This window comes from Mustela nigripes, chromosome 8, assembly GCF_022355385.1.
Source record: "Mustela nigripes isolate SB6536 chromosome 8, MUSNIG.SB6536, whole genome shotgun sequence".
Lineage (NCBI taxonomy): Eukaryota > Metazoa > Chordata > Mammalia > Carnivora > Mustelidae > Mustela > Mustela nigripes.
The window spans coordinates 446593-459943 of NC_081564.1; the positions used below are offsets into that span (position 1 = coordinate 446593).

Sequence of the window (13351 nt, forward strand, 5' to 3'; positions counted from 1 at the left end):
GTGGGTGTGGGGGTTCCTGGGTCCGCTTGGGGTCCGCTGGGGGCAGTCTCCTGTCACTGAGGGAGCTAAAGGATGACTGCCACGTGCCCGTCTGTCTGCCCTCATCCCTAGGCCGTTTGTGGAGGCCAGAGCAGCGGTCCACGGACTGAACATGTACCAGGAGATCGGGTTCCAGAAGGACAGCCAGGGGGAGTACAAGGCGTCCCAGTGCATCCACATGGACTGTCTCAGGTAGGCCTGGCAGCTCGCTGCGCTGCTGCAGGAGGGCTTTCTGGGACGGGGTCCGGAGCTCCTTCTTGCACGTACTGGCCCTGTCCCCCTCCCTTTGACGGGGGAGGGTGGCTTCTGAGAAGTAGCTCCCACTGCCTTCGGGACGGTGGGCGGCTCTGGCTGGGTCTGGGGATGTGCTGTCTTTTACGTGGGCTCGCTATCCCTTCTACCAACAACCACGTTAGCGTCAGGCCTGGTGGGGAAGCCAGAGAAGAAAGGCCAGGTGGGTGAGGCCTTGGTGCAGTGGGAGCCCTCCACAAAGGTGGGGGTGCTGCACCAGGGGTGTCCAGCCTGGAGAGAGGCATTCAAGGGGGCTCCGAGTGCTGAGAGGGAAGGCAGGAGAGAAAGGCGGTCTTGTGAGCCTCCTGTACCCTGTGGAGAGGTGAGTTCTGGGGAGCCATTGACACACTTGGTCTGTTTTCTCTGCAGCCCTGGCGTCATGGTGCGTGGGTTGCAGTGGGTAGGCCGAGTCGTAATGAGGGCAGGATTGGGGGATCCATGAATGGGGGGCAGAGGCACATGAGGCACAGGGTTTGGGGTGGGCCTCTGGGGGAGCAGGGCTCAGCTTCTCAGCAGGCCTGGGAACCCCTTCACATGGGGCAGGGCGACAGAGGTAAAAGGACAGGTGGGCGCTCTCAGAGGAGGTGGCAGTACTGCGAGGTGACGGGGCATTTCTGGGGCGGAGGATGGCAGGAGTGAAGAGTGCAGAGGCTGAGGGAGCTGAGGCTAGTTGCAGTCATGAGGGGCTGTGGCTGCCAGGGACACTGTTGGCCATGGGACTGAGTTGACGGGCGGACATGGAGACGGGCCCGGGGCGAGGGGCACAGGGTGCTTCTAGTTTCCACGTGGAAGGGACCGTGGAAGGAGAGAATAGGAGCTCGGAAATAGGGTCTGAGGGAGGGGGAGCGCAGCGCAAAGTAGAAGCAGCCCCAGGACGAGCTGGAGGGCCGGAGGGAGGCCGGGGGTGCGGGGTCCGCCCGCTCACCTTTGTCTTCTCCCTCAGGGGGGAGGGCAGGGAGGAGGGGAGGCCGTGGGGCTTGGCGGACCGGCGCTCGCCTTTCCTCACCTTTGTGGGCTCCTCTGCAAGGTTGACCGGATCCGGGTGAAAGGCTTCGTGGGGTGTGCTCCCTGTGTGGTCTCGGAGGAGATCTTCGGGGCGCCGTTAGGACTGTCTGGGGTGCGCGCAGCTTTGCCCCTCTCCCGGTTCCTGGGCTTCGTCTCCGAGTCCTCTCTGACTTGGCTCTCGATCTGGTTCTCAGGTGGGTGAAGCGGGACAGTTACCTTCCTGTGGGCAGCCACAACCTCAAGGCGGCTGCCAAAGCCAAGCTGGGCTATGACCCCGTGGAGCTGGACCCCGAGGACATGTGCCGGATGGCCACCGAGCAGCCCCAGGCACGTGCGTCTCCTCACTGTGCCCCCTTGCGCTTGCCGCGGGGCCTCCGGGGCTCCTCGTGGCTCTTACTCTCTGATGTTCTCTCCTCAGACTCTGGCCACGTACTCCGTGTCAGACGCGGTGGCCACGTACTACCTGTACATGAAGTACGTCCATCCCTTTATATTCGCCCTCTGCACCATTATCCCCATGGAGCCCGACGAGGTCAGTGCCTCTCGTGGCCCCGTGAGCCGTTCTCCGCACGCTGCCCGAGGGCGCTGGCGCCCAGCCGCTGGTGTGGATGCGGCTGTGGTCTGAAGCCTGGTTCCCCCCGTAGGTGCTGCGGAAGGGCTCCGGGACGCTGTGTGAGGCCTTATTGATGGTGCAAGCCTTCCACGCCAACATCATCTTCCCCAACAAGCAGGAGCAGGAGTTCAACAAGCTGACGGATGACGGTCATGTGCTAGACGCCGAGACCTACGTGGGTGGCCACGTGGAGGCCCTCGAGTCAGGCGTGTTTCGCAGCGACATCCCCTGCCGGTTCAGGATGGTGAGCCCCTCCCTGGTCTTCCCGCCGAATGCTTGGTGGGGCCCAGAAGTGGCGAGGGCTGCAGCCAACCCTGACCGCTCTCCTCCTCGGTGGCCCATCAGACCTCCTCTGTTTAGCCTGCCCTTGGCAGAGGCGCTGCGGGGCAGGCGCTCAGCTCCTCTGGGGTGTTCCCCGCGGTGTCCCGTCCTGCCTGAGGTAGACTGATTGGCGTGACGGCATGTCCCGTCTCACTCGTGTCCTCTCGGTCGTTGTGCTAGAATCCTGCTGCCTTTGACTTCCTGCTGCAGCGGGTGGAGAAGACCATGCGTCATGCCATCGAGGAAGAGGAAAAGGTGCCCATGGAGGAGGTCACCAACTTCCAAGAGGTAACGCTCCACGGGGCCGGGAGAAGCCGTCATCACGTGCCCTGCCTGGGAGACTGGCTTCTTTCTGTAGTGTGTTTGGTGTGTCCCTGCTGGGTGCTGGTACTTGATCCCTGAGAGGGAGGACACAGGTGTGGGTCTGCTTGGGGGAGGGACAGGACAGTGTGGTGGTCGCGGGTGGTCTCCAACCCAGGGAGGTAGGAGAGTGTCACCAGGAGGCGGAGGGCTGGCGACCTGATTCTTGGAACATTGTGCTGGGCGGGTTTGGGCCAGGGGGCAGGGCTGGGTCGCGAGCCCAGATTGTTTGGACTTTACTTTGTAGGCAGCGGGGAGCCATTGGTTTTTATGTTTTGTTGTTGAGGACACTTTCAAAGTGCTGAGTCCGTTCCTACAGGGACAGAGTAGAACACAGCAAATGTAACTCCCGTCACGTAAGGGCTAGAAAGCACCACCGTCGGCGTGCCCCAGGCCTGCAGGTCCCCGTCTTCGGGCGGAGCCCTTCTCCGGCGTGGCTGTTTGGCCCTGCTCAGCACTGTGGCTTGTTGAGCGACTCGTGGTTTGGAGTTTCTACCAGTTTTAGGATTGATCTCAAGAAACATCTTGTACCAGACTCACTAGACAGAATTCAAATGAGAATGTGTTTGCGTCGTCTGCCAGCTGGGAAGTGCCGTGTAGCTGTTGTCCGCTCCGGCTGCCGTATGCCTCGGGAGCTCTCAGAGCACGACCTGTGAGGCGCATCCAGGCCCGAATCCCGATGTGAGTTAGTGCCTCAGAAGGAACGGACACCACTTTGAAGTTGGAGAAGGGGCAACGTGAATGAAACCAGGGTGTGCTGAGCAGAGGCCTCCAGACTCTGGGCTCCTGGAGGATGTGGAGTGTGGCTCACGCGCTGTCTCCAGAATGTTCTAAAGGGCAGCCCGGCGTCCTTAGGAAAAGGGTAACAGGCCTATCGCTTTGTTTCTAAGGGACCATCTTGTCCCCGTGATGCAGACGGGAGGTTCCAGCTGGGGTCATGGTGGTGTGGGGCGTGTCCTCTGGGAACGCTGCCTCTTCGCTTCTCCCTCACTGTTAGCATTTCAGAGTGGAAGGTGGAGGGACCGTTCTCCTCATGATTCATTTGCCTAGAATTCAGTTAGGAACAGAAGGTATTAATGCTTCTAGTATGTCCTGTTCTGTACAATAGGTAACGCTCCTTTGAGTCATGGCTTCTTACAGTTTCTGGTGTGTTTTTTGTCTTGGCTTCTTTGGAGGGTTTTAGTTCTATTTTTGTATTTTTGTAATTATTTTTTTTTAAAGATTTTATTTATTTATTTGAGAGAGAGCGAGCATGGGAGGGGAGAGGTCGGAGGGAGAAGCAGACTTTCTGCCAAGCAGGGAGTCCGATGCAGGACTCAATCCTGGGACTCCAGGTTCGTGCCCCAAGCAGGTGGCCTCGTCCACCAACTGCAGATAATGCAGTTGCTTAACCAACTGAGCCACCCAGGTGCCCCTTTGGAGGGCTTTAAAGAGCTTTTTAATACTAAGGGCAATTTTGCATTCAAGTGATTTTTCTCATATGACTATCAAATTTAACATATTTCATAAAAAAGGGGGCTACTCTCCTGGCTAGTCTTGGGTCTGTTTAGCTGTGTTTCCGTTCACTCCTGATGGACTAAAGCAGCGGTGGGCAAACTGGCCCACGACACCCATGCAGCCAGCAGCCCAAGAATGGTTTTTACGGTTTTTAAGATGCTGTGTATACATACACACATGCGCGCGCGCACACACACACACGCACGCAGAAGAACGTGTGACAGAATGTGTCGCCACAAAACCTAAAGTATTTGTTACCTGGTCCTTCACAGAGGTTTGCTGAGTTATTAGATTAACTTGTGGATATGCTCGTTCTCAAATTTGGGGGTTGTGTTCCTTGGTGTTGTGTATGTTTTGTGCAGAATGAACTTTTCAGTTAAGTCCCTGTCTGTGCTCTGATTTAACTCAGTGTTACATTTTGGGGAGTGGATGAGAATTCGTGCCCATCAGGAGCCTGTTCGCGCTAGCCTTACATCATTGGAGTGACTTCTTTTTTTTTTTTTTTTTGAAGATTTTATTTATTTATTTGACAGAGAGAGATCACAAGTAGGCAGAGAGGCAGGCAGAGAGAGAGAGGAGGAAGCAGGCTCCCCGCTGAGCAGAGAGCCCAATGGTGGGGCTCGATCCCAGGGTCCTGGGATCGTGACCTGAGCCAAGGCAGAGGCTTTAACCCATTGAGCTGCCCAGGCGCCCCTGCAGTGACTTCTTTTAGGACCATATTTCCATTTCTGAAGGCTCTGTTGGGGTTTTTTTCTGATGTGCTGCTTTTTTTTTTTAAACTGTTCTCTTTTGTTTTAGAGTTTTGGTCTTTAGTGTTTTTATTCATGCTCGTTTTCCCGCGTTTGCTCTAGGAGATTTGTTCTCTGTCTCTCGGGGCTTCCTCCTCCGGAGTCTGCTCTCGGTCATGGGGGTCATGGGGGTGCTCCTTCCGTGCTCAGCAATTTGGAACGTGAACTTATGCTCAGCCGGGACTCTCAGGTGGCCTGTCAGTGCTGTCAGTACTTTGATGCGGTTTCTGGCCTGGGGTCCCTTGTCATGTGGTTCCTTGGCCGGAGGGCTCCTGGACTGCAGACTGGAGGGACCAGCCCGTGGAGTAATGCTGGAGACCGTCTAGCATGGGGGCTCAGAGCATAGCACTTGGGCTGTGGGGACCCCTGATAGAGCCCCGCTAATCTCTTGAGCCTTGTCATCTGTTGGGTGAGGAGTTGCTGAGGCTGGGGTGCCCCATGCCCTCACCATGCAGCTGCGGACAGCCCCCAGGAAGAGGGCTGTTGATACACCAGCCCAGTTCCTCACTCGCTGCACACGGCTCTGTCGTGCAAGGTCGCAGACGGTCTTCCACAGTGCTCCCAGCCCCAACAGGTCCCCCGGGGTAGCGGCTGCTGCACCCCGAGATGCTGTCCTCCTCAGGGCTCTTTCTCACGAGGCTCCCATACCTCCACGTGTTGGTGACCATCATCTGCCGTCCTTCTGGGATCCATGGTGCTCATTTTGTGACAGTCCATACACTCTAAAGTTTTCATCTTAGCCTTCACTATTTTGTCCTTTCTCCTAGGTGTGTGATCAGATTAAGAGCAAGCTCATCTCCCTGAAAGATGTTCCAAACAGAATAGAGTGTCCCCTTATCTATCACCTGGACGTGGGGGCCATGTACCCCAACATAATCCTGACAAACCGCCTGCAGGTGAGACCGATTCCCCCATCAGAGTCGAGCTCTTTCTGCACAGGCCCTGACTGACCCCCTCTTGTCCTGCCGCAGCCCTCTGCTGTGGTGGACGAGGCCACCTGCGCTGCCTGTGACTTCAACAAGCCGGGAGCAGACTGCCAGCGGAAGATGGCCTGGCAGTGGAGGGGCGAGTTCAGTGAGTGTGGCCCCAGAGCAGCGGCAGGGTGGCCGGGCGGCGAGCAGGCGCGCAGGTCCCAGGCACGGACTCCCCTCTGTCACCCTCCCAGTGCCAGCCAGCCGCAGCGAGTACCATCGGATCCAGCACCAGCTGGAGTCAGAGAAGTTCCCTCCCCTGACTGCAGACGGCCCAGCGCGGGCCTTTCACGAGCTGTCCCGCGAGGAGCAGGCCAAATACGAGAAGCGGAGGCTCGCAGGTGAGCGGCTGCCGGACGCGGCTCCTCCCCCCACGTGGGCCTCTGTGGGGCCATGCGGGGACGTCCCAGCCTGGGGTCCGTTAGACTGGATGTTGCACTAGGAGGGATCACTGTGAACCGCTTCTTCCTGCAGCCTTTCTTTATTTCTCCTTCAGAAGGTGATCTCTCCTTCCTATGCTCTTGGGGAGTTCAGCCCGGTCACCCTGGGGCTGTCCCATAATAGGATAAACCAGCACGCATCTTCTGGATGCCTCTGCTCCTTTGTGCCAGGATAGAAAGCTGCGCTTGTTGGCGTCTGTTGCTTCCTGGCTTTCTTGGGCTCTGCCCAGGAGGGCTGGTACCCACTGTGCAGTCTCTCACGCTCCCCTGCGCTCGCCGGTGCTCAGATTACTGCCGGAAGGCGTACAAGAAGATCCACGTGACCCGGGTGGAGGAGCGCCTCACCACCATCTGCCAGCGGGAGAACTCCTTCTACGTGGACACGGTGCGCGCCTTCCGAGACAGGCGCTATGAGTTCAAGGGTCTCCACAAGGTGCGTCTGCCCTTTGCGAGGTCCGAGCAGAGTCTAGATTCTGAGATGAGAATCCTTGCTGCTGCTGTCTGGACAGTGGTGACCGCCCCACCGAGGACGTGGGGCTCCCGTCTTTGGGGTGCTCCTGCGTGTGCAAAGTAATGAGAGCACATTTGTTCTCGCTTTGAAGAACTGAAGGCTGAGGCCTCGAAAATTTTCCCAATGATTGCTTTCGAAGGATTTATTTAGAGCAGAGGTCAGCACACTATGGCTGGACGGGCCTCTTATAAGTAAAATTTTACTGGGACCGAGCTGCGTCCCCTGCTGGGGGGTGGTGAGCAGCTGGGGCAGAAACCGGCTGCACGGGGGGTATAGCTCAGGGGTAGAGCATTTGACTGCAGAAACCGGCTGCACGATGTGGCATTTAGTTTCCCGCCTCTGACGGGAGGGCTGGGAGCGCGATTTCTAGGGTTTCTAGATGGCTTAATCCGGGAGGCTCTGGGAGGCTCCACGGCCACACCTCAGTGGTCATAACAAACAGTAGTTTCACACTTGAGCGAATGGGGGTCTTTCTTCTGAAAGTCCTTTCAACCCCAGACTCAGTAAGGCCCCCGCTCGGATAGACTCTTGTTATCACATTTTACTGTTACTACCTTTTTTGGTGGTTTCTTTTTTTTTTTTAAATGATTTTATTTATTTATTTGACACAGATCACAAGTAGGCAGAGAGGCAGGCAGAGAGAGAGGGGAATGCAGGCTCCCCGCAGAGCAGAGAGCCCGCTGCGGGGCTCAATCCCAGGACCCTGGGATCATGACCTGAGCCGAAGGCAGGGGCTTAACCCACTAAGCCATCCAGGTGCCCCTGGTGGTTTTTTTTGTGTGTGTGGTAAGATAGACATAACCTAGAACCCAACCCAGTTCTGCGGCACTGGGGACATCCCCACAGTTGTGTGGCCTCCCCCGTCGTTCTCCAGAACTCTTCATCTGACAGGACTAACACTGCACCCATGGAACAGTAACCCCCCTGTCCTGCTTTCTGTCTCGGGGTTTAACCTCTAGAGCCCCCTGGGAGGTGGGATCATGCAGCGTCTGACGATGACCGGCTCATTGCCCTCAGCATCAAGTCCTGAAGCTTCATCCATGCTGAGGCCGGGGTCCGAAGTCCCTTCCTTCTGAGGCTGAGTGGTGGCCTGCTGTGTGTGCGCCCCACATTCTGTTCATTCTTCGCCTGCCCATGGTGCTAGGCCGCGTCCACATTTTGGCTGCTGTGAATGTAGAGGTACAGATACCTTCTTAGGTCCCTGCTTTCAGGTCTTCAGAGTGTGTGCCCCGTGGCATTGCTGGGTCTTAGGGGCATTCTGTTTTCAGCGTTTAGAGGAGCTGCAGCAGCGTCTCATTTTGTTTCAGTTAAGTAACTGAAGTTTTGTGGTTACGTGTCTCTCCTGGGACAGGGACTCAGAGTGCGGTGAGTGCGTCTGTCTCATTCTTTGTTCTTTGGAGGCTGCTGCATAGTAGGCATTCAGTGCATAGCTCAGTTGTTCTGCATGGGATGGGGAGTTGAGTGGAATATTTACAGCCTCCCCCGTGATTCTTTGTCGGTTGCTCTTACTAGGGGCCTCTTGAGTAGCTCCCGTTACCCTCAGTCCGGTTAACACAGACAGGCCTGGCCCCTCATCCTGGGGCATCTCGGCCTCGGCACAGCCAGTCCCATCACGGAAACCCACCCTGCAGTTCCTGCTGGTGAAGACTTGCTCCACCGCAGTGAAGCAGGGAGAGCAAATCTGCCCATGTCATCTCACCCACGTCCTGGGGGAGATGTCCTCCAGCGGTGTCTTTTGGGCTCAGCATCTCAGGAGGTGCGGCCTGTGGGTGTGAAGGCCAGGTGTCACCATGTGCCCCTCTGGGCTGGCCCTGGGTGGGACTGGGGTCTGGCACTTCCACGCCCAGCATTCGTGATCCATGGCTTCTCGTCTCATTCAAAATCTGGAGAGCCTTTCATTCATTCCAGGTGTTTATTGTCTGTTTGATCAGCCAGGGGAGTGAAGGTGAGACGTTCTCAAGCAGAAAGGGAAGCGTCAACTGTTTGGCCACTGTGACAGCATCCACGTTAGCGAGCAGGGGCAGACGTGCAGCCTGGGCAGGGGCGAGAGCAGGTGCCCCTAGTATCCGTGCTGGTCACCCTCTATGTGGCGGTTCTGTGGATTTTGACAAAATCCTGTGTAATGACCATCACGGCGAAGACAACATTTCCGTTGCAACCATTTAGAATAGTGTAAGGTCTTTGGTTCTCTTTATCGAGTTTATCTTCTCCTAACATGCTAGGGGATCCGATAAGCAGGTGTTGGTCCGTCAATAGGCTTATGAGTCATTTGTAACGCTGAGATGTTGTCTTTATTGGTGCACTTTGCTCTCTGCGTCAGCGGCTTCTGAGTTCTGTTGGAGAAGACCTGTAACTCAGCTTGTCCATGCGTTAAGTCAGGGTCGCACTGAATAACAGGATGATAATGGGAGCCCCTGGGCTTCTTGGGTGTCGTGACGCCCCTTCCTCTGTTGCTGGTCTCGGACGTGGGGTTCATTTGTTTTTTCGCTCACTGCTGTGTTCCGGCTTTCGTCCCAGGAGGCTGACGTTGCCCCAGGTCTGAGTTGTCCAAGTGGGTTGCCGTCGTGTCTTCTTCTTGTTGATTTCACAAGAAATAAAAGCTCCTTTGTGTCCAGAACTCTTTTCAGGACATCTGCCTTGTACCAGGCAGTGCTGGGTTACCAGCTTGTCGGGACACGTGGGAGCCCAGGGTGTGGTTCTGGCCTGGCTGCTGGGTTGCGGGTTGTGCAGACCTGGGAGGGATGTGTGGGTCCCATACCCTTGTTAGGTTTCTCGGGGGCCGTAATAGCGCTGTGGTGTGTAATATGTCTTTATCCCTAGGAATTGTGTGCTGGACTCTCCGGGGGGCCGGGTCCTGATGTCTGTGCCTTTCTGCTGGCTGTGCCCATACAGAGAACGGATAAGGAAACATGGCCTAGGGGCGCCTGGGTGGCTCAGTGGGTTAAACCTCTGGCTTCAGCTCAGGTCATGATCTCAGGGTCCTGGGACTGAGCCCTGCGTCGGGCTCTCTGCTCAGCAGGGAGCCTGCTTCCCCCCACTCTCTCTCTGCCTGCCTCTCTGCCTACACACCCTCTCTGTGTGTCAAATAAATAAATACATAATCTTAAAAAAAATAAATAAAAGGGAAAAGGGAAACGGGGCCAAGAGTCAGCAGTGGTTTCTCTGCTCGCGGCTATGGTCTTCCGTTGTATTGGATTTTGAAGTTTTCTATAGATTTGAAATTTTCAAACTCGTAAACCGTTGGGCCACTGACTGCGTGGAGCGTGAGCTGGAAGAGCCGAGGAGGTGACCGGTGTCTGTGTGGTCCCCAGGTGTGGAAAAAGAAGCTCTCCGCGGCCATGGAGCTGGGCGACGCGGCCGAGGTGAAGCGCTGCAGGAACATGGAGGTCCTGTACGACTCCCTGCAGCTGGCGCACAAGTGCATCCTCAACTCCTTCTACGGCTACGTCATGCGCAGAGGGTGCGCTCCCGCGGCGCGGCCAGGGAGGGGTTGGGGTGGGAGGGGAGGGGGCAGCCGCAGACACGTCGTCTCCCTGTCCCGGGCTGCGCACGGTGACTTGGCAGTTTCCAGTGGGTTTCTGGGATGGAGGCCATGGAGAGGGTCTGGGCAGCCACCGGGCCACACCGCGTGACTGATACAGGGTGTGAAGCTGTCTGAGCGGTCAGGAAGGCCAGTGTTGGTGGGGGGTCCTTAAAGCCAGGGTCCACTGTTTCTGGTGCACATGGGATGAGGTGGGATCCGAATGGTGGGTGAGAGCCTCGGGGGGAGGGGGTCATATAGGCCCGGGCACTGTGGGGAGGGGTCCCTGTGGGAGGGTCAGCATGGCAGCTTGGGAGAAGGAGAAACATGGGGCACTGGGGATTAGGTTCGAGTGAAAGTCATTTTATTTATTGTTACTTTTTTTTTTTTTTAAGATTTATTTATTTATTCCGGAGAGCGAGTACATGTGCTCCCGTGTGTGTGCAGTGGGAGAGGGGAAGGGGCAGAGGGAGGGAGAGAGATTCCCAAGCCGGCTTCCCGCTAAGCGTGGAGCCCAGCGTGGGCCTTGGTCCCACAATCCTGAGATGACAGCCCAAACCAAGCATCGGACATTTAACTGACTGAGCCACTCAGGGGCCCCTGTTGTGTGTTTTTTTGATGGCAGAGAAGGAGGAGTGGGAAGCCGGGCTAGAGTGGAGTCCTAGGAGCAGGAGCGTCGGGCCTCGGGTCGCCTGACGCCTTCCACTGAGACCTGTTTGGAGGCAATAAGGCAGATGCCTGGCAGGAAGCCGAGGCCGCCCGAGGGCTTGTGTTTTCCCTGAGGAGTTAGGATGAGCGTGGGGTCTGGGAGATGGCAAGGGCACAAGATGGCGCAGGGCACTGTGGAAGAGGCTCATGTGCGGCCACCTGGGCTGGTGGTGAGGGAGCTGCTGCCCTGGCAGTCTGCTGCCTCTCCCAGCCCTGTGCCCAGAAGGAGGGCAGAGGACTGTCCCCAGTCCTGAGCTCAGTTCCTCAGTGATTCTCTGGCCCTGCTTCGATGTCCCCTTCTTGGTTTCCTTCTCCTGACCTCCTCCAGTGACCCTTTCAGGGAGCCCCATCGGTTCCCCAGGCTATGACTGTCTTTCTTAGGGCTCGCTGGTACTCCATGGAGATGGCAGGCATCGTCTGTTTCACGGGAGCCAACATCATCACGCAGGCGCGGGAGCTGATCGAGCAGATCGGGTGAGTGCCGCACTCGGGTCAGCCGCCGGGAGCGGATAGCCTGGAGGGAAAGGCGGGCGGGCGGCTTGGGGAGTCAGCAGGTGGGCACTGTGTTTCCTGGGTCCACGGCCAGGAAGGACCTTCACACTGGGTTCTCCCTACGTGAAGGCCATGGTCCGGTCTCCATGTGGCCTTGTTTCTCTGTTTCTCCAAAGGAGGCCCTTGGAGCTGGACACCGATGGAATATGGTGCGTCCTGCCCAACAGCTTCCCTGAAAACTTTGTCATCAAGACGACCAGTGTAAAAAAGCCCAAGCTGACCATTTCCTACCCTGGGGCCATGTTAAATATCATGGTCAAGGTGAGCCTGGGTCTCCAGGGAGGGCCTGCTTCCCTGGGCCTGGATTCCTGGCACCACCCCCAACTCTGATGGGGATTGGGAGGGGGACTGTGTTGGTTCTCAGGCTTGTGTGTTCCCTTCTGAACACGAGACCGGCCTGCTTGTGCCGTTCAAGCTTCCCTAGAGCCCGAGGGTCTGTACAGAGTGCCGTGCTCACGCTGGAGTGAGTCTTCCTCTAATGCTTGTAACTTTTTATTTTGAAGTAGTGTCGGACTTAAGAGGTTTGTGTACGCTGTGGCTCGCAGCTAAGGCGTCCACGCTCACACCACACCGTGACCAAGCTGGAGTCTTTGTGTCTCCTGCATCTCCCGGGCCCGGGCCCTGTGCCGACGTGCGGGTCCTGTCTGCTCAGGTCCCTCCAGGCTGGCAGCTCCCTGTCTTCAAGGAGTCCTGGCCGGCCTCTCCTTCAGATTCGTGTCTTGTTTTTGTCGTTAGAATGAGGTGGTATGGCCTGTGTTTCCTCCTGTTGCTGCCCAGTGTCGGGATCTGCCCTGCTGGCCTCCCCTTCCCCGTCCCGCCCACTCCCCCACCACCTTCCTGCTGCTGCAGAAGCGTCTCGTGGGGTCATGCAGCCCACACCCCCGCGGTGGTGTCGCGCCGTCTGGCTCGTGCTCAACTACCAGAGCCACGCGTGCACGCTGGGGAGATCGCTGAGGGGACGCAGCTGTCCTGACTCTCCCTGATCTTCCCTGGTTTGAGTGTCTGTTGCTGGTTCTGTGTGGCTCTCCCCTCCCACATTCCTGGCGCGTGGATTACTTGGAATCCTTCTGTAGGGAAGCACCATCACCCTTGACCACTTAGCCCTGCTTAGTGACGCACTTGGTTGAGTCCTGCTGGGTTCTGGACTGCACTTCTTCCTCTGGCCGCTGGGGGCTCCTTCTCGTTGGCCTACGTATTCATCCTTTTTTTTTAAGATTTTATTTATTTATTTGACAGACAGAGATCACAAGGAGGCAGAGAGGCAGGCAGAGAGAGGAGGAAGCAGGCTCCCCGCTGAGCCCAATGCGGGACTCCATCCCAGGACCCTGAGATCATGACCTGAGCCGAAGGCAGAGGCTTACCCCACTGAGCCACCCAGGCGCCCCTTGTCCACGTATTCTTGACGCATGCCTCTGTTCTGTGGTTTGGGGCTTTTTTTTTTTCTTTAGCAAACACTTTCATACTTCCTGGTCCTGTAAGGTGCTGTAGCCTCATGTTGAGTTTCCCCAGTCCCAGTCCCGTTTTTCTAAGGAGCCAGGTTCCTTTTACTGGGGAGAGTGTTGGAAACCACGGTCAGGTACAGATGCTCCTTGCTGCTGGGTGTTAGTGCTTCTAGCTCTCGCGGTGGCTGAGCCAGGAGGGAGTGTTTCCCTGACACCTTCCTTGTCCACACATGCATCTGGATTGATTTCTCTACGTGTGCGCTTTAAAACCGAAAATGTGAGTCCACACTCAC

The 13351-nt window shown here is 56.9% G+C and overlaps 1 protein-coding gene across 2 annotated transcripts in view; it reads left to right on the plus strand.

The window, feature by feature from the left end:
* POLE (DNA polymerase epsilon, catalytic subunit) overlaps nt 1-13351 on the plus strand; it is a 47033-nt gene that overhangs the window by 8030 nt on the left and 25652 nt on the right. For both annotated transcript variants that reach the window (XM_059408132.1, XM_059408133.1), the window contains exons 12-23: nt 112-231; nt 1530-1662; nt 1754-1867; nt 1980-2192; nt 2450-2557; nt 5682-5810; nt 5886-5988; nt 6080-6226; nt 6613-6758; nt 10148-10296; nt 11446-11538; nt 11733-11877. In XM_059408132.1, the coding sequence (XP_059264115.1) occupies nt 112-231; nt 1530-1662; nt 1754-1867; nt 1980-2192; nt 2450-2557; nt 5682-5810; nt 5886-5988; nt 6080-6226; nt 6613-6758; nt 10148-10296; nt 11446-11538; nt 11733-11877 (1600 nt within the window). The remainder of the gene's footprint in view (nt 1-111; nt 232-1529; nt 1663-1753; nt 1868-1979; nt 2193-2449; nt 2558-5681; nt 5811-5885; nt 5989-6079; nt 6227-6612; nt 6759-10147; nt 10297-11445; nt 11539-11732; nt 11878-13351) is intronic.